This window comes from Chiloscyllium plagiosum, unplaced genomic scaffold, assembly GCF_037043375.1.
Source record: "Chiloscyllium plagiosum isolate Xiang-an unplaced genomic scaffold, Cpla_swu_hap1 HiC_scaffold_27, whole genome shotgun sequence".
Lineage (NCBI taxonomy): Eukaryota > Metazoa > Chordata > Chondrichthyes > Orectolobiformes > Hemiscylliidae > Chiloscyllium > Chiloscyllium plagiosum.
Genome location: NW_028270165.1, coordinates 50,741,212 through 50,762,472, shown reverse-complemented (window position 1 = coordinate 50,762,472; position 21,261 = coordinate 50,741,212). Strand labels below are relative to the sequence as shown.

Genomic DNA, 21,261 nt, shown 5'->3' with positions numbered 1-21,261 from the left:
GGGTGAAAGAAATACAAGAACTGTACAATAAATGACAGAACTCTTAGGAGCACTGGCATGCAGAGGGATCTGGAAGTGGAAACAGAGGTGGGTATGGTGGTCAAGAAGGCACATAGGATGCTTGCCTTTCCTGGGTGTGAGAGTTGGCAAGTTACATTACAGCTATTTATTTCAACCACATTCGGAATATTGTATGCAGTTCTGGTCACCACGCTATCAGAAGGAACGTGGATGCTCTGGGAGAGGGTGCTTTCGTCAAGGGCTAATGTTGCGTAATAGGAGTAGGTGAATAAGTCTGTGTCAGTTACTCTTCAGAGGGTCAGTGTGCACATGTTGCGCCGAATGGTCTTTTCCACACTAGGGATTCTATGTTACTCAGAGGTTTTTTTATTCCCCAGAGTGAAAAGAACAACAACAAAAGGGCACAGGTTCAAGGCAAGAGGAGGGCAGTCCACAGGAGAAGTGGAGGGGAAGATTTTTCACACAGAGGGTTGATGGGTGGTGGAAGGAGGCATCATGGCAACGTTTAAGGTGTATCTTGATAGACACATGAACGCGAGATGAACAGAAGGATAGAAACCGCACATGGGCAATAAATAGCAGGTCCAAGTGAAAATTAAGAATTGGCACAGGCTTGACAGGGGTGCCTAAACCAAATAAGAATGGCTTGTGACTGTGTTGTACTGATACAGGTTTTCCCCACTATCCAAAAGGGGAGCGTTCCTATGAAACCTTTCATAAGGCAAAATAGCGTAAAGCGAAGAAGCAATGAACATTAATTCATTTATATCGTATATACTCAAGTAATAGTCAAATTTTTGACTACTTTTTAAGGTTAAATTTAGGGGGTCGACTGTTACTTGGATACTACTTGAGGGGCTGAAATTCATGCCTGTCAAGATTCATACCGTATCATAAGCAGAAGCTCAACTGATGAATAAAGCAAAAAAAATTATGGTAATTCTGAAAACTGAGTGGAACATACAGACAACAGACTGGAAGACAGGAACAGAGCCGAACAACCGACAGACTGCAGAGCTGGAGTGGAACATGACGGCCATCACACTGTCTCACAAACATGGGTCGGTTGTCTATGAAGAACTAGGGTCGACTTTTCCATGATCAGACTACTTTTCACAACACTTGCAAGAAAAAGAAATCAAACACGTCCAATTCGCCATGCATGGAGAACAGGAAATAAAGTAAAGAATTTTTTTTTTTTTAAAAAAAGAGATTTCCAGCATTCATACACAACTATACATGTGCACATGTCCATTTAAATACTGGGTAGGTTGATTCTTTGGAAGATGACAATCGCAAAGAAATTAAGCTTTTCAACAAAATGCTGGATTTGGTAAAATGATTAATTAGTATGCCCACTCCCCTCCCTGCATCACATCACTGGGCAAGACAAAACCCCAGGATCTAAATAACATACCTACATACACACACACACAATCCTACCCATTTTACGTGCAATTACCTCAAATCACATTTCTAAAACATAACCATAGAGGTTTACACAGGCTCTCGTACACAATATTGCCTGTGACCTTCTACAGCGCTGTGAAGTGCTGCAAATCCCATGATGACAGTATTTCATATCCAATGTGTTAAATCACATTGTATATTTTATAAAAAAATATATCTATGCATTATACACAATTTAACATCGGAACAGTTCAGTCAGATGGTACAGCCTGCCCTCCTACATTGATTATAGAAGGTGTATGGAGGATTAGATAGTGATTCTAATAGAAATTATGTTTGTTTTAGGAATGGGAGTGATTGTGGCTCCAGGCTAATGGCGATCCGCCTTATCCCCCGGGTTCCCCCTCAGCCCAGCCCTGTACCTGGTAGAGTGAAGCCGCGGGTAGCTCCAGGCTCACGGTCCAGCACAGCACCGAGTGCAGCCTCTCCTCCAGCTTGTGTTCCGCCGGACTTTACCCCCCGCCGCCGCCGCTCCTCCACCTCCCGCCGCCGAAGAAGCCGCGGGCGCCGACTCTCTCTCCTCCACCGCCGACATTTTTAATTTGTTTTCTCGTTCACCCGGTAACCGTCACCTCCCCCTTCCCGGGCCCCGGGAATTATACACAAATAAACAATAAACCCCACCGGGGACTGTCTTCTTTTCTTCACAACTTTTGTTTGAAAAGTTCTGACTTTAATTTGAAATGCATTTTAAAGGTATTTTCTGAGGTAAACGATGCCTGTCTGCCCCCTCCCTCCGTCAGAAACCGCCCGCTGAGTCGATGAGAAAACCGCAGCCTCGCGCCGCCATCTTTGTTTTTCTTCTTCTTTCCGTCTCCTCCTTCAGTGACGCACGTCATCCACGCTCCGCCCAATCAGAGCGCACCTTACTCCACCTGACCAATGGCGACCGGTGCCGGTTGTTACTGACAGAGTTTGTGTCCAATTGCCAATTTGGGATAAAAAAGGCGGGAGTCACAATTTTTTTCCCCTGTGACTCCCGCCTTTTTTATCCCAAATTGGCAATTGGACACAAATGTGCAGTTTGAAAGAGAGAAGGCAAAATTAGATGTAATGGTGTTACAGTTAAATAAAGGGCAATAAGGGAGGAACTGTCAAAAATTGACTGGAAGCAGAGCCTAGTGGGGAAGACAGTAAAGCAACAAATGGCAGGAATTTCTGGGTGTAATTGAGGACACAGTACAGCGGTTCATCCCCCCAAAAAATAAAGATTATCGGGCATCGGGCAGCGGGCGGGGGGGGGGGGGGGGGGGGGGGGAGGGAGGGAAGAAGACTGCCATGGCTGACAAAGGAAGTCAGGAAATGTATCAACGAAAAAGAGAGCCTATAAAGTGGCCAAGACCATTGGGAAATCAGAAGCTTGGGAAGACTACAAAAACAAACAGAAGATAACAAAGAGAGAAATAAGGAAGGAGAGGATCAAATATGAAGGTAAGCGGACCAGTAATGTTAGAAATGATAGTCAAAGTTTTTTTGCAATACATAAGAAACAAACCAGAGGCAGAAGTAGAAATTGGGCTGCTCCAAATTGATGCAGGAAGGTTAGTGATGGGAGATAAGAAAATAGCTGAAGAACTTAATAAATACTTTGTGTCAGTTTTCACAGTGGAAGACATGAGTAATATCCTTCCAATTAAGGAGCGTTAAGGAGCAGAATTGAGTATGGTAGCCATTACAAAAAAAGAAAGTGCTCGAAAAGCTAATAGGTCTAAAAATTGAGAAATCTCCTGGCCCTGATGGCTGCAGCCTAGCGTTCTGATGGAGGTGATTGAAGAATTAGCAGAGATGTTGGTTGTAATCTTTCAAAAATCACTGCAGTCAGGGAAAGTCCCAGATGATCGGAAAATCACTGTTGTAAGTCCTTTGTTCAAGAAAGGATCAAGACAAAAGCTGGAAAATTATACGCCGATTAGCCTAACCTCAGTTGTAGATAAAATTCTAAAATCTATCGTTAAGGATGAGATTTCGAAATTCTTGGAAGTGCATGGTTGGATTAAAATAAGTCAGCATGGATTTAGTAAGGGGAAGTCATGCCTGACAAACTTGAAGAGTTAACAAGTAGGTTAGACTTGGGAAACCCAGAGGATGTCATCTACCGAGATTTCCAAAAGGCCTTTGATAAGGTGCCTCATAGGAGGCAGCTGAGTAAAGTGAGGATCCATGGTATTCGAGTTGAGCTACTGGCATGGATTGAGGATAGGCTGCCCGAGAGAAGGCAGAGAGTTGGGATAAAAGGTTCTTTTTCGGAATGGCAGCTGGTGACAAGTGGTGTCCCGCAGGGCTCAGTGTTGGTGCTGCAGCTGTTCACTTTATATGTTAATGATCTGGATAAAGGGACTGGGGGCATTCCCACGAAGTTCGCTGATGATACAAAGTTAGGCAGACAGGCAGGTAGTTCTGAGGAGGTGGGTTGGCTGCAGAAAGATTTGGACAGTTTAGGAGTGTGGTCCAGGAAATGGCTGATGAAATTCAATGTAAGCAAATGTGAGGTCTTACAGTTCGGAAAAAAGAATACAGCATGGACTATTTTCTAATCATTGAGAAAATTCATAAAGCCAAAGTATAAAGGGATCTGGGACTGCTAGTCCAGGATTCTCTAAAGTTTGACTTGCGGGTTGTGTCCGTGCTTAAGAAAGCAAATATAATGTTGTCATTTATCTCAAGAGAGTTGGAATGTAAAAGCAGCGATGTGCTACTGAGACTTGGAGCTCTGGTGAGGCTCCATTTAGAATACTGTGTCCAATTTTGGGCCCCACACCTCAGTAAGGACATAGTGGCACTGGAGCGTGCCCAGCGGAGATTCACACGATGGTCGCTGGTATCATAGGCCTAACAGACGATGAACAGCTGAGGATCCTGGAATTATATTCATCAGAATTTAGAAGGTTGAGGGGAGATCTAATAGAAACTTCCAAGATAGTGCATGGCTTAAAAAGTGTGGATGCTGATAAGTTTTTTTCCATGAGGCAGGGAGACTAGGACCCATGGGCACAGCCTGATAATTAGAGGGGGTCAATTTAGAATGGAAATGAGGAGACATTTCTTCAGCCAGAGAGTGGTGGGCCTGTGGAATTCATTGCCATGGAGCGCAGTGGAGACCGGGTCATTAAATGTCTTCAAGGCAGAGATTGATAAATTCTTGGTATCTCAATGGGGAGAGTATGGTAAGTGGAGTTGAAATGCCCGTCAGCCATGATTAAATGGCGGAGTGGACTTATGGCCTTACTTCCACTCCTGTGTCTTATGGTCTTAAGGAAGAGCTCTTTGCTATTCACTTTACCTCCACTCCTAATGATTTTATAAATCTTAGTAAGGTCACCCCTCAACCCCCTACACTCCAAAGAAGACAGTCCCAACCTTTCCTTATAACTCAAACTCTCCAGTCCTGGCAACATCCTGGTAAATCTTTATGGAACCCTCTCTAATAGTATTCTTCCTATCACAGAGCCACCAACACTGTACTCAGTACCCAGAAAGTGGCCTCATCAACATCCTGTACAACCTCAGCATGATGTCCCAACTTCTGAACTCAATAGGATGGACAGTGAAGGCAATGGTGCGAAATGCCTTCTTTACCACCTGTCTACCAGTGATGCAACTTTCAAAGAACTATATACCTGAACCCCCTAACTCCACCCCCCTCCCCCGCCAAAGTGTCTCTGTTCTACAACACAACCCAGGGACCTACCATTAACTATACATAGCAAAGCTGAAAATTCTTCGCCTGAAGCCCACTGAAGACGTTACCCAATAGGTAACGAAACGTCTGGAAATGAACCTTGCAGCTCAGCAAGCAAACCTACATCCAAAACCTCAACATGAGCTACAAATCTTCTCAAAACTCACTATGTCCAGCCCTTCCTTGTTTAGCAAAATGCAACCTCTCACTTTTATTCATACCCCTCTCATAGGCGCACACACACATACACCCCACAACACACTCACAGGCATAAACTCCATCACACTCACACTTCACTCTTACGCACGCACTCAAACACAAACTCACATATACACATACACACACACAAAACTCTATGGAGTGAATTTGTATTGGCAGAATTATATTTGCAGATACTTTCAATTTTGCTCAAAAAGCACACAATCTGCAGGCAGTCAATCCATGCATTATTTTATAAATTCCTACTTTGGAAACAGAACCAGTCTGATTCAAGATTGGAATACTGACAGACTCGAAAATCACATCTTTAATACATTGTCTGAGCTGAGATGTCACTTTTTTTTATAAAACATTAAGTCATCTCGAGAACGTGACTTTAAAGATGTTCTGGGATTTACATATTAATGAATCAAAACCTGCAACCCATTCTAAAAGATGAAAGACAACAACAATCTAGGTTTGTTCAATATATTCTATCAGTCGCATGACACTGTGATCTTTTGCTATACAATCGGTGTATTATTCCCCGGCCAACAGCTACCCGATGAAGGAGCAGCACTCTGAAAGTTAGTGCTTCCAAACAAACCTGTTGGATTATAACCTGGTGTTGTGTGATTTTTAACTTTATCTACCCCAGTCCAACATCGACACCTCCACACCATTTTCAGTGAACGCAGCCCACATCTCCCGCTGCTGCCAGTAAACTATACAATGCTGATCAAACGGTGCAGTACCTGCACTTCTGAAAAATTTACAACTTCTAACGATACTAGCTACTCATTCACTGCTCCATCTGATACATGACATTGGAAACTTAGTGCAGGAGGCTGAAATGAAATGAGCAGCTTGAAACCAAAAACCTCTTGGAGCTCAAAGCCTTCAATGAGAGTCTGAGCCCGGTGATAAGTTCAGGTAAGCTTTATTGTGACCCAACGTTGTTACAGCTTCAGATCCCTCCCAGCATAAAGGTGTAGAAAAAGTAGCTGCTTTTTAAATAGCTCAAGGTCGAAGCGTGCACCCCCACCCCACACCCCCTCACCTTCTTTACTATGGTCACCACCGAGTTGTCAGTTTCTAATTGGATCCTTGGTACAGCCTTAACTGTAGGAAGTATTGCCTCACTCAGCAATTTCAACCCATACCTTGTAAACAAGTAAGTCTTTCCCCACTCAATGACCGGTGACAGTGGTGGGCAATGAAGAGTCAACCATGCTGTTGTGGGTCTGGAGTTACGTGTAGGCCAGACCGGGTAAAGGATGCAGCTGGGACAACTGAGTGAATCCTTCCCTACAACAGCAGTTTCCTTCCCTAAAAAGGGATGTGAGTGAATCAGATGGGTGATGTCCCCCCAAACAATCATTTCTTCATGAGGTTCTGAACTCCAGATTTCTGACCGAAATCCAATTCCACCATCTGCCACGGCGGGATTCAAACCTGGCAGTCCCCGGAACTGGGTTGATAGTCCAGTCAATAAGGCAATTGACTATCCCTCCTTTAATCCCCATGCGATGGCACATGAACTCGCTTGTGCCTCCGCAGATGGGAAGCGCGGGTAAAGCCCTTCTCACACTGAGAGCAGGTGAACTGCCTTTCCCCAGTGTGCACCTGCCGGTGGGCCAGCAGGATGGAAGAATTGCTGAAGGCCTTCCCACACTTAGTGCAGAAGAACGGCCTCTCTCCGGTGTGCCCCTGCCTGTGGGCCAGCAGGGTGGAGGCCTGGGTAAAGCCCTTCCCACACTCGGGGCAGCTGAAGAGCCTCTCCCCTGTGTGGACCCGCTGGTGCCTCACCAGGTCAGAGGAATTGCTGAAGGCCTTCCCGCATTCGGGGCAGCTGAAGGGCCTCTCCCTGGCGTGGACCCGCTGGTGCCTCACCAGGTCGGAGGCATAGCTGAAGCCCTTCCCGCTCTCGGGGCATGTGAATGGCCTCTCCCCAGTATGACTGCGCTGATGAGTCTCCAGGATAGAAGTGACACGGAAGCCTTTTCCGCAGATGCCACACTTCCACGGTTTCTGCACGGGGCAGGATCCATTGGGTTTCTCCATGGCCGAAGCTTCAGCTGCATACAAAAGCATGTACAGCCCCTCCCTGCCGTGAATTTCCCTTTCCAGGCCGTATAACTGCTTCAGGTTCCACAATCAGTGCGCTGCAACAGTAGGGTCTCTCATCCAGTCCCATTGATGCTGAAGACGTGCTCCAACAGGAACCAAAAGGCTTTGCTCCTTCTCACAGAATCACAGTCAAAAATTGTTGCAGTCCTGGTGGATTGAGTGACTGTCGGACATTGACGTCGAAGTGAGGACTGCAGAAGCTGGAGAGTCAGAGTTGAACAGTGCGGCGCTGGAAAAGTACAACAGGTCCGGCAGCATCCGAGGAGCAGGAAAGTTGATTTTTCGGGCATCAGCCCTTCATCTGTTGATTTCGAAACTTCCGTTTTCAGATCATCAAATGCTTTGTAAAAAGAGATTACAAAAGTCATGACTGTCAGTGCAAGGTAGAAATTCAGAACAAGCAATTCTACTTTCTGCAGAACATTCTTTTCTTTTGTTATTCCACACTGAAAATTGAAAGCACCATCCCACTCTCTCTCTCCCCCTTTGTTCTCACACCGCTCTAACTAATTTTCCTGAAGGTGCTGATTCAGGATCTTACAGGGGCAGAACAGCAAAAACTTCAAGACTAACATCTCTCTGAATTTTGGATAACTCCACTGCTGAGAGTGAGCAGGTCTGATTTTGGGAAGCTGAAAAAATAGTGTCAGTTCAGGGTGAACCTGCAATGCAAGTTCTTGAGGAACAACCAGACATAAAGTGGTTAACATCCCTGGAAAGGAGAGAGCAAAATGAGACATCAAAGGCGTTAACACCGACACCAGGGAGAAACTGAACATACAGATGTGGCAAGCCAGAGTCAGAGATATACAGCATGGAAACAGTCCAACTCGTCGATGCCAACCAGATATTCTAAATTAATCTAGACCCATTTGCCAGCATTTGGCCCATATCCCTCTCAACCCTTCCATTTTATAGTTCCATCCAGATGCCTTTCAAATGTCATAATTGTACAAGCATCCACCATTTCCTCTGGCAGCTCATTCCTTACACGCACCACTCTCTTAATGAAAGAGTGAATTTAGCACAGTGAATCCATCTTACCCATAGTGCCCAGGGATGTGTAGGTTAAGTTAGCACAGCCAATCCATGCTAACCTGCACATCCCTGGACACTACGGGTAAATTAGCACAGCCAATCCACCCTAACCTGCACATCCCTGGGCACTATGGGTAAATTAGCACAGCCAATCCACCCTAACCTGCACATCCCTCGACGATATGGGGAACTGAACACTGCCAATCCACCTGAACCCATCCAAAACAGAACATTATGGGTCATTTAACATGGCGAATCCACCCCAACCTGGACAAAGTTACATATAACATAATAAAAGGTTACAGTCCAACAAGTTTATTTCGAAAGCACCGGCTTTTGGAGTGCTGCGTCTTATTCAGTTGGTTGTGGAGTACAAGATCATAAGACACAGAATTTATGGAAAAACATTACAGTGTCCGGCCACTGAAATTATATACTGAACAAACCTGGATTGTTAAGTCTTTCATCTTTTAGAATGGGTTGCAGGTATCAATAATATGCAAGTCCCAGAACTTCCTATCAGGCTCCTTCTCCAGATAACTTAAGCTTTTATAAGAAAAGGTGACATCTCAGCTCAGATAATGCATGAAAGGAGTGAGGTCAGAGTCTGTCTGTATCCCAATCTTGAGTCAGCCTGCTTCGATTTGCAAAGTGAAATTTACAAAATATTACATGTATTGGCTGCCTGCATTGACTGCCAGCACATTGTGCACTTAGAGTTATACAGTCATAGATGGACAGCATCATCCATGTCATAGATGGACAGTCCAACTCATCCATGACGACGAGATATCCCAACCCAATCAAGTCCCACCTGCCAGCAACTTGCCCATATCCCTCCAAACTCTTCCAATTCATATGCCCATCCAGACTAGCCTCCACCACTTCCTCTGGCGGCTCATTCCATACACATACCACTCCCTGAGTGAAGAAGTTGCCTCTTAGGTCTCTTTCACCCTAAACCTATGCCCTCTAGTTCTGGACTCCCCCACCCCAGGGGAAAGATTTTGTCCATTTATCCTATCCAAGCCCCTCATGATTTTATCAATATCTGCAAGATCACCCCTTAGCCTCTGACACTCCAGGGAAAACAGCCCGAGCCTATTCAACCTCTCCCTATAGCTCAAATCTTCCAATCCTAGCAATATCCTTGTAAATCTTTTCTGAACCCTTTCAAGTTTCACAACATCTTTCTGATAGGAAGGAGACCAGAATTGCATGTAATATTCCAACAGTAGCCTAACCAATGTCCTGTGCATTCCTGAAGAAGGGCTAATGCCCGAAACGTCGATTCTCCTGTTCCCTAAATGCTGCCTGACCTGCTGCGCTTTTCCAGCAACACATTTCCATCAATGTCCTGTGCAGCCGCAACATGACCTCCTAATTCCTGTCCTCAATACCCTGACCATTAAAGGAAAGCAGACCAAATGCCTTCTTCACTATCTAATCACTATCCTATTCTTCACTACCTGCGACTCCACTTTCAAGGAGCTATGAAACTGCACTCCAAGATCTCTTTTTTTCAGCAACACTCTCTAGGACCTTGCCATTAAGTATATAAGTACTGCTAAGATTTGCTTTCCCAAAATGCAGCACATCACATTTATCTGAATTAAACTCCATCTACCACTTCTCAGCCCATTGGCCCATCTGATCAAGATCTCGTTGTAATCTGAGGTAACCTTCTTCGCTGTCCACTACACCTCCAGTTTTAGTGTCATCAGCAAACTTATAGCTATACCTCTTATGCTTACATCCAAATCATTTATATAAATGATGAAAAGTAGTGGACCCAGCATAGATCCTTGTGGCACTCTACTGGTCACAAGCCTCCTGTCTGAAAAACAACCCTCCACCACCACCTTCTACCTTTGAGCCAGTTCTGTATCCAAATGGTAAGTTCTCCCTGTATTCCATGAGATCTAACCTTGCTCACCAGTCTCCCATGGGGAACCTTGTCGAACACCTTACTGAAGTCCATATAGATCACATCTATTCTCTGCCCTCATCAGTTCCCTTCGTTAGTTCTTCAAAAAAACTCATTCAAGTTTGTGAGACATGATTTCCCACACATAAAGCCATGTTGACTTTCCCTAATTAGTTCTTGCCTTTCCAATACATGTATATCTTGTCCCTCGATGGATTCCCTCCGACAATACCGACGCCTGGCTCACTGGTCTATAGTTCCGTGGCTTGTCTTTACCACCTTTCTTTAACAGTGGCACAACGTTAATCAACCTCCAGTCTTCCAACACATCACCTGTGACTATCAATGATACAAATATCTCAGCAAGAGCCCCAGCAATCACTTCTCTAGATTCCCACAGAGTTCTAGGGTACACTTGATCAGCTCCTGGGAATTTATCCACTTTTATTCATTTCAAGGCATCCAGCACTTGCTCCTCTGTAATATGGACATTTTTCAAGATGTCACCATCTATTTCCCTACATTCTATATCTTCCATGTCCTTTTCCACAGTAAACTCTGATGCAAAACACCCGTTTAGTATCTCCCCCACCTCCAGCGGTTCCACACAAAGGCCAGCTTACTGATCTTTGAGGGGCCCTATTCTCTCCCTACTTATTCTTTTGTCCTTAACGTATTTGTAAAAATCCTTTGGATTCCCCTTAACTCTAGATGCCAAAGCTATCTCATGTCCCCTCGTTTCCCCTCCTGGATTTCTCTCTTAAGTATACTCCTACTCCCTTTATACTGTAAGGCTTCACTCAATCTGTCCTATCTATACCTGACATATGCTTCCTTCATTTTCTGAACCAAACCCTCAATTTCTCCAGTCAGCCAGCTTTTCCTATACCTACCAGCCTTTCCTTTCACCCTAACAAGAATATATTTTCTCTGGACTCTAGTTATCACAGTTCTGAAGGCTTCCCATTTTCCAGCCGTCCCTTTACCTGCAAACATTGGCGCACAATCAGCTTTTGAAAATTCTTGCCTAATACCGTCAAATTTAGAATTTTTGAGCAAAATAGAATGTATCTGCAAATGTAATGCTGCAAATTCAAATTCATCCCCATGGAGAGTGTGGTTCTGTGTGTGCAATAGAGAAACCCTGTTTCCATGCTGTATATCCATATGTCTATTTGATAACAGATGCTTTATTTTTGTTGGTGCAAGTATGGTTGTAAATCATAGCTGGATATTAATAGTTAGATGTAAGGGAGAGAGAATTCCTCAGGTAGAGCACTATCAGAATCCTGGGAGACCCCTACTTCAGATTTACCGGGACTGGTTGACAGTCTGGGAGATTATGGATTGGGTCTCGATTGAATAAATGTTTTATTTTTCCCAAACGTGTAAAAGGGGGCATTAAAGCTTCAGCAGAAATCCAGCAGAGCTGAGAACAGACCAACATCTTACTCTGTGGGAACAGGGAGATCAACAGAGGACAGAGACATCCGGACCTGAAATCCAAGCTGACACCAGACTACCCTGTGATCAGTGCTTTGATGAGCAGCACCAACCCTCTCCCTTTACTGAGCTTCCCATTTGACTACCCCCTCGATATTCAGGATCCAGTCCTTGCCATCCTGAAGTCATGTCCCTGTAAGGAGTCTCAGATCATAATTATTCTCTTCAATGTGTTCAGTCAATTCATTCACTTCTGTTACAATGCAGCTCACATTCAGTTTTTAGTTTCAGTTTTTGTGATTTTCTGAATCCAGTTTTGATTGCTGGTATATTTACTCTCCTTGTCCCTTTCTATCATTCTCTGATGTTCATTTCCACATCACGACATTGCTCATCAGCCTTGATTTGGATTGGTCAGGCTAAATTGCCCATAGTGTTCAGGGATGTGCAGGTTAGTTGGGTTAGCCATGGGAAATGCAGGGTTTTAGGTTCATTGTAATAGAAGCAGGAGTCAGCCATTTGGCCTGTCCTGCCTGCTCTGCCATTCATTAAGATTATGGCTGATCTATCCATCATCTCAGGTCCTCCTCCCTGCAATGTCCAAACAATCCTTAATTCACCAATTATGCAGAAACCCATCTAATTGTGTCTTGAATATACTTAACGAAGCTGCCTTCTCTGCTTCCTTGGGCAGAGAATTCCATAGTTTCACTACTCTCCAGGAAAAGCAGTTCCTCCTCATCTCTGTCCTAAATCTACTTCCCCTAATCTTGGGGCCTAGTCTCATCTACCAGCAGAAATGTCTGGATAGGGTAGGGTTTCATCCCCACAGTGCAATCAATTCCCACTTTCCACCAAATCCCAGATGTACTCACTCACTCACTCAGTTGCTGTCTCACAAATGAAAGATTTCATTGGAACTTCTTCTGCTCTGAGTAAGGGCAAAACATTTTTGAGAGCTGCTCTGAAAGTCCAGTCTTCACAACAACACTTCTGCTTTCACTGAAGATGATTAAAGTCAAACAGCACAGAAACAGACCCTTTGGCCCAACTCATCCGTGCCAACTATATATCACAAACTAATCTAGTCCCATTTGCTAGCATTTGACTCATTCCTCTAAATCCTTCCTATACAAGTACCCATCCAGTAGCTTTTAAATGTTGTCATTGTACCAGCCTTACCACTTCCTCTGGCAGTTCGTTCCATACACGTTCCACCCTCTGTCTGAAAATATGTTGCCCCTCAGGTCCCTTGCCCTCCTCACCTTCAACTTCTGCCCCTTTAGTTCTGGACTCCCCTACCATGGATAAAAGACCTTGGGTATTCACCCTATTCATGCCCCTTATAAACTTCTTTCAAGGTTACCACTCAGCCTCTGATGCTCCAAAGAAAATATCTCCCTGGCCTGTTCAGCCCCTTCCAGCAGCTCAAACCCTCCAAATCTGGCAACAGCCTTCTAAATATTTTCTGACCCCTCTCAAAGTTTCATAACATCTTTCCTACATCAGAGAGACCAGAATTGAATGCAGTATTCCAAAAATGGCCTAACCAATGTCCTGTACAGCCGCAAAATGATCTCCCAGTTCCTATACTGAATGCTCTGGCCAATAAAGGAAAGCATACCAAACACCTTGTTCACTATACTATCTATGTAAGACTCCACCTTCAAGGAACTATGAACCTGCACTCCAAGGTCTCTTTGTTCTGCGACACTCCCCTTAACTGTGTCAGTCCTGCCTGGATTGCTGGACCAAAATGCAACATCTCACATTTCTCTGAATTAAACCCCATCTGCTACTCCTTGGCCCATCCGATCAATTCTAATTTATGCTAAACTCTCTTTCCTCTGTTATTCCCTCGAAGCTGAAAATCTCTGTCCCACATACTCTCCCTCCATTCTCTCATTGCTGAACCTAACCCCTGCTGTACCTAATCCTGAAGGGTCTGTTTCATGCTGATTAACAGGCCCACACTCAGGGGGATCTAATGGAAACATACAGAATACTGAATGGCCTGGACAGAGTAGACTTTCAGAGGATGTTTCCATTGGTAGGAGAGACTCGGACCAGAGGGCACAGCCTTCGAGTAAAGGGAGGGTGTTTTAGAACGCAGATAAGGAGATACTTCTTCAGTGAAAGAGTGGTGAATCTATGGAATTCATTTCTACAGAAGGTTCTAGAGGCCAGGTCACTGAGGATATTTAAGACTGAGGTAGATAGGTTCCTGAGTATCATGGGGATGGAGAGTTCCAAGGAGAGTGCGGGAGAATGGAGTTGAGAAACCTATCAGCCACGATTGAATGGTATGAACAGACCTGATGAGCTGAATGGCCTAATTTCTGCTCCTATGTCTTATGGTCTCTTGCTGTCCTGGCCACAGTGAGAGAATTGGGAGCAGGAGTTGGCCATTTGGTCTTTCGAGCCTGCACAAGCATTGAACAGATCATAACTGAATATGGATCTACTTACATCTAGGTGAATAGGCTGGAACCTTTTCACTGGAACATAGGAGGTTGAGTGGTGACCTTATTGAGGTTTATAAAATCATGAGGTGCATAAATTAGGTCAATATCAGCTGTTGTTTCAAGAATAGGGAGCAGTCTTTTTAAGGTGAGGGTAGAAAAATTTTAAAAAGACATGAGGAGCACATTTTTCGTTTAAGAGAGTGGAGTGTGTGTCAAATGAATGTCCAGAGGAAGTAGTGAATGCAGGTACAGTAACAACATTTAAAATAAATTTGAATAAGTGCACGAATAGAAATTGGCAGGTGGGACTAGTTTAGTTTGTCAATATAGTCAACATGGACTAGTTGGACTGAAGGGTCTGTTTCTGTGCTGTATGACTCTGTAACTGTTCTATACTGGTCTTAAAACCATTTTCTTGCCTTCCCCAAAACCATCCACTTCTTTGTTCATCAAAGTCAAATGAACTCAGCCTTGAATACATTCAATGACCTGCCTAACTGCTGAAAGACATCCACACTTCTGAACTCAATTCCTCTTACTAATATATCACTTGCTTTGCTCATTGCTTGCTGCACCTGTCTGACAACTGGCAGTAACTGGTTTCGAAGGACGCCGAGGCCCCTTTGTCCATCCACACATCTTTCCTGATGAAGAGCTCGTGCCCGAAACGTCGACTCTCCTCCTCAGTTGCTGCCTTACCTGCTGTGGTTAGCCAGCGCCACACTTTTCAACTCTGATCTCCAGCATCTCACTTTCGCCACATCTCAACATATCACTACATAAACAATGCACCTCCTTTCTGCTATTTTTTAACATACATCAAAGGCTATACCTTCCCATTGTGGCACTGCGTTTGCAAAGTGAGACACAGACCTGGATCAACTTTTCCAGAGTCTGTCCCCTCCCTCGATTCACTCTTTCCTTTCAGTTGCTACAAATCAATAATTGAATCCCAGAATGAAAAGAAAATGGAAAAGGTGGTGACAAAACCTCTATTATACTCACAAATTTTAGACAGAGTAAGGAATTTATAGTCTGGGGTGACAAAAGAGCAGCATCAGCGGCTTCAGAGCTCACGGTCCAACTTCCGCATTTCGACAACGGCCGACTCTGATTGGCAGGAGGACCAGCCTCCTTCGGATCCTCCAAGGTTCTCCATTGGTCCATGGAAAGGAGCTCGTGCGCCTTTTCTGCGGACACCCAGGAGTATGCGCAGTACTTTGCTGACACCGGCAGACATGCGCAGTGCTTACTGACACCGCGGAGCATGCTCAGTATAATCTGTCACGATGCTGGTGTTACTGACAAATTTTAGAGTTAAAAATCACAAAACACCTGGTTACAGTCCAACAGGCTTATTTGGAAGCACGGGTTTTTGGAGTGCTGCTCCTTCATCAGGCGGTTGTGGAGTATAACATGGTAACACAGAATTTATGATCTTCTGATCTTACACTCCACAACCGCCTTATGAAGGAGCAGCGTTCCGAAAGCTAAGTGTTTCTAAACAAGCCGATTGGACTGTAACCTGGTGTTGTGTGATTTTTAAGTTTGTACACCCCAGCCCAACACGGGCACCTCCAGATCATGACAGATTTTAAGTGTCCAAATGCGAATACGAGAGAAAAATGCCAACGCCATTTTTTTTGCCGGAATGTTTTTTTTCCCCTGTGCCTCGACGTTTTATTCCTTTTGCATTTTGTCTGGCTGCTCAACGTTCCTGTCTTTACCCCAGGGTAGAGGTATTACAAAACTAGAGGGTACAGGTTTAGGGTGAGGAGGAAAGATTTGAAGAGATTCAAAAGACTCGGCATCGAACATTCACCCCCTACAGGGCGAAAGTGACGACTGCTGGAGATTAGGGTCGAGAGTGTGTGCTGGAAAAGCACAGCAGGTCAGGCAGCGTGCGAGGTGCAGGAGAATCGACGTTTCCGGCAAAACCCTTCATCAGGAAATAGCTATGTGGAATTGCAGAGCTGAAGCATATTCTGGATTAGTGGTGCTGGAAGAGCACAGCAGTTCAGGCAGCACCCGAGGACAGGCAAAATCGACGTTTCGGGCAAAAGCACTTCATCAGGAATAAAGGCAGAGAGCCTGAAGCGTGGAGAGATAAGCTAGAGGAGGGTGGGGGTGGGGAGAGAGTAGCATAGAGTACAATAGGTCAGTGGGGGAGGAGATGAAGGTGATAGGTCAGGGAGGAGAGGGTGGAGTGGATAGGTGGAAAAGGAGCTGGGCAGGTCGGACAAGACCGGACAAGACAAGGGGACAGTGTTGAGCTGGAGGTTTGAAACTAGGATGAAGTGGGGGAAGGGGAAATGAGGAAGCTGTTGAAGTCCACATTGATGCCCTGGGGTTGAAGTGTTCCGAGATCAATGTGGACTTCAACAGCTTCCTCATTTCCCCTTCCCTCGCGTCATCCTAGTTTCAAACCTCCAGCTCAACACTGTCCCCTTGTCTTGTCCGGACTGATGCTACTTTATCTCCACCCACACTCTCCTCTAGCTTATCTCTCCACGCTTCAGGCTCTCTGCCTTTATTCCTGATTAAGGGCTTTTGCCCGAAACGTCGATTTTGCCTGTCCTCGGATGCTGCCTGAACTGCTGTGCTCTTCCAGCACCACTAATCCAGAATCTAGTTTGCAGCATCTGCAGTCATTATTTTTACCAGAGCTGAAGCATAATCGAGTGGGTCTGGATGGGATGCTGTTGGGAAGATCGGTGTGAATGGCCTATAGGGATGATATGATTCCACTGCCTTAGCCACGCGTATATTGAGAAATGATTGCCCCAAGTCTGCTGTGGGAGGAGTGGGTTCGTTCGTGGGACATTGATATCAGTTCTGGGGAAGGTAGGATTGTGCTGTCTCTCTCTTCACACTCCCCCCGCCCCGTCCATTTTCTCCCCACCCACTGCCCCCTGCCCATTCTCTCTCCTCACACTGCACCATTCTCTCCCCATAACCCTCTGAACCCCAGTCCTTCTCTACCTCCCAACCTCTGTCCCCCTCTCCATTTCTCTCCCTTCTCCACCCCCACCAGCGATCCTCCCCGTCCTTTCTGGTGCCTCAGCCCTCTTTGATCGCTGTATCAAGCCCTTTTAAGGAGAGAGGGAGAATGGGTGTTGACGATTCTACCTGGGAAACAGGGTGTGCGAGAAATGACTGATTTTTAAAATTGAGAATAGCTAAAATCATATATTCAGAAACGTTGTTAAAGTCTGGAAGAATGTTCTTTTTTAAAAAAACAAACTGTAGAAATCTTTCTGAAACTTGCATTGATATATGCACAGTTAGGCCACAACCAAGGACAGGCTGTAGGAGTGAATGAGTGAATAAAATACAAGTCCCACCTCGCCCAGGAGGAGAAAGTGAGAACTGCAGATGCTGGAGATCAGAATCGAGAGTAGATTACTTACAGTGTGGAAACAGGCCCTTCGGCCCAACAAGTCCACACCGCCCCGCCGAAGCGCAACCCACCCATACCCCCTACATTTACCTTTTACCTAACACTACGGGCAATTTAGCATGGCCAATTCACCTGACCTGCACATCTTTGGACTGTGGGAGGAAACCGGAGCACCCGGAGGAAACCCACGCAGACACGGGGAGAATGTGCAAACTCCACACAGTCAGTCGCCTGAGGCGGGAATTGAACTCTGGAGCTGTGAGGCAGCAGTGCTAACCACTGTGCCACCGTGCCGCCCACCAGGTAGTGTTGAAAAAGCACAGCAGGTCAGGCAGCATCCAAGGAGCAGGAGAATCAACGTTTCAGACATAAACCCTTCACCTTGCCCTCTCCAGTGTGTGTTGTGAAACTGCTTAACTGTTTAATCGTTTCTAGTGGCCGAGCAGAGGCTGATAACAAGTTTAGAACACACGAGAATGACCTCAGCTGAGACCTTGGATTCATGTATCACTACAGAAGACCCAGCTACACAATACACACACAAACTCTCTCTCTCTCTCTCTCTCTCTCTCTCTCTCACACACACACACACACACACACACACACACACACACACACACACACACACACACACACACAAGTACTCACACGGTCGTGCAGACCCTCTCTGATAGACAGGCTCTCTCTCAGACACACATCGATACACCCCTCACACTCACATCCATGCAACACCTTCTCACACAATTATACTCCATCACACACCCATTTTACCCAGCATGCACACGCACACACACAGACGCTCTGTCTCATGCATGCACTCACACATAGAAGTCTTTGGGGTGAATTGCATTTGCAGGATTATATATTTGGAAATAGAACCAGTCTGACTCAAGACTCGGATACAGAAAGACTCTAACCTCACAGCTCTCATGCGTTGTCTGACCTGAGGTGTCACCTCCCTTTATAAAATATTAAGTTACCTGGAGAATGTTACTAAAAAGAAGTTCTGGGTTTTACAGATTAATGAACCGAAATCTGCAACCCATTTTAAAAGATGAAAGACTTAACAGGTTTCTTCAATATATCATTTATGTTGCATGACACTATAATCTTTTGCTTTATATTCTGTGTCTTACCATCCTACTCAACAGCTACCTGATGAAGGAACAGCGCTGCAAAACCTAGTGCTTCCAAATAAACCTGTTGGACTATACCCTGGTGTTTGTGTCATTTTAAAACTTTGTTTCCAGTGAATACAGCCCACACCTCCCACTGTTGCCAGTAAACTTTGCAATGCCAATGAAACAATAAACCTGCAGTCCTGAAAAATTTACAATTTCGAACAATACTAGCTACTCATTCACTGCTCCTTCTGAGTCACGACATTGGAAACTCGGTGCTGGTGGCTGAAAGAAATGAGAAGCTGTTGGATCTCACAGCTTTCAATGAGAGTTTAAGCCTGACGGTAAGTTCAGGTAACCTCTATTGTGACCCAACTTTCTTACAGCTTCAGATCTCCACATCACAAGGCGTACAAAAAGTAGCTTTTCTTTAAAAAAAAGCACCTCAAGCTCAAAGTGCACACTCTCACCCCCACTCCCCCCACCACACTTTCTTTATTATTGGTCAGTTGAGTTGTCCCTTTGTAACTGGATCCTTCGTACAGCCGGGTAAAGCATGCAGCTGGGACGACTGAGTGAATCCTTTCCCGCAACGGCAGTTTCCATCACTGAAAAGGACATGAGTGAATGAGATGGGTTTTTGCCCTCTGAAAATGGTTTCATCCTTAGATTCTGAAGTCCAGACTACTGACCGAATCCCAATTCTGCCATCTGCCGCGACGGGATTCGAACCTGAGAGTCCCCAGAACTGGGTTGTTAGCGGCGCTCGGCCATCGCTCCTTCCATCCCCCCCGCGATGGCACGTGAACGCGCTGGTGCCTCCCCAGGTGGGAGGAGCAGGTGAAGCCCTCCCCGCACGGACAGCAGGTGAACGGCCTCTCTCGGGTGTGGACCCACAGGTGCATCAGCAGTGCAGCTGACTGAGTGAACGCCCTCCCGTACATGGGGCACGTGAATGGCTTCTCTCACTTGTGGACCCACTCGTGCATCTCCAGATGGCTGATCCGACTGAAGCCCTTCCTGCACACCGAGCAGGTGAATGGCGTCTTCCCGCTGTGAATACGTCTGTGGGTTTCCAGCACGGATGGGGAAGGGAATCTTTTCCCTCAGTCCCCACATTTCCACAGTTTCCCCATTGGGGGAGCTTTCCTTGCGTTGGTCTGGGTTTGAAATTACAATCAGAATGGGGACATAGTCTATCCCCACCGTGAGGGATGAGATTTTGATTCCTCCAAGCTGAGTAAATGGTGTGAAGCACTTTTCACAGTCAGCGCACTGAATCTCCCTCACCCGGTGTCTCAGTATTCTTCCTGCCGCACCAGTGTCCAAACTCTTTCAAGCAAACAAAAGCAACCATGTCTTCTTGATTGGAATGGCTGCTGATATTCAAGTCCCAATGAATCAAGTGGCTCTGTCAGAAGTTGGTGTATCATTTGTTTTCAGATTTCTTTCGGCACGTCTTCCTGCAAAGAAAAATTACAAAATAAGTGATCACTGGCAGTACACTTAAACGAACATAACATAGGTGGCAGTTCCTGTAGTTTGCCAGATGCCTGCTGATCACATAATACCCAGCACACAGAAACCTGAAATCCCTCATGCAGCCAGATAGACTTAGGTGTGTTTAGAGGAAAACTTCATTCAAATCTAATCTAAACTAATCTTAAACTAAATACGTGTGCATATATATATCAATATGCCAATCCTTTCAATGCGGCTCAGTTCCATGAGAAACTACACTTTTAATTGTGAACATGAGGAAAAAAGCAACCATTTTCCAGGGTTGCTTGGAAAACATGCCAATCTGAGGGAATACACAAGGAAAATAACTAAAAGAGAGGTAGAAAGTATTTGAGCACCTTTGCAGAATCTGCTCTATCTCTGGATTCACTCCAGTTGCTACAAGTAAACCTCCCTCGGGGTCAGGCAGCCCTGCATCGGGAAGCACTGGGATGGTCAACTACGACCAGTTTACATGGAGAACACATCTCCACATTAAACAGCCTCGGGGCAAACTTCCCTTCCTTCCACTTAAAGTTCAAGACCCCTCAAAGCGAAATTCCCCAGTTAAGTTCGGAAGACTTTCTTCCAGGTGTTCACTAATCATTTCTATGAGCACTTTGTTAAAGTTTGAATATTGCGAGTTTTGAAAATGAGTGACTCTGAGCGAAATCACAGTTCGAAAAACAGAATGTGGGAATTTAGACAGAGTTTATTTTTGCACATCGACGATGTGTCTGTACAACAGCATATGACACGACAGCAGTGAAGATCTTTTGACGTCATTCTCAAACGTGCCTGCCACACGCCAGATGAAAAGCTGAATACTTCTCTGGAAAAACTGCCGAGCAATGCAGGAGAATGGCACA

At 45.2% G+C, this 21,261-nt stretch overlaps 1 protein-coding gene across 1 annotated transcript in view; it reads right to left on the bottom strand.

Annotated features, from left to right (window-relative positions):
• Window positions 1–4,292: 4,292 nt before the first annotated feature.
• Window positions 4,293–21,261, bottom strand: part of LOC148144006 (uncharacterized) — a 128,865-nt gene continuing 111,896 nt past the window's right edge. Inside the window, exons 4-5 of the mRNA XM_087975720.1 lie at window positions 7,044–7,342; window positions 4,293–4,347 (exon numbers count right to left, since the gene is read on the bottom strand). Of these exons, the coding sequence (XP_087831846.1) occupies window positions 4,293–4,347; window positions 7,044–7,342 (354 nt within the window). The remainder of the gene's footprint in view (window positions 4,348–7,043; window positions 7,343–21,261) is intronic.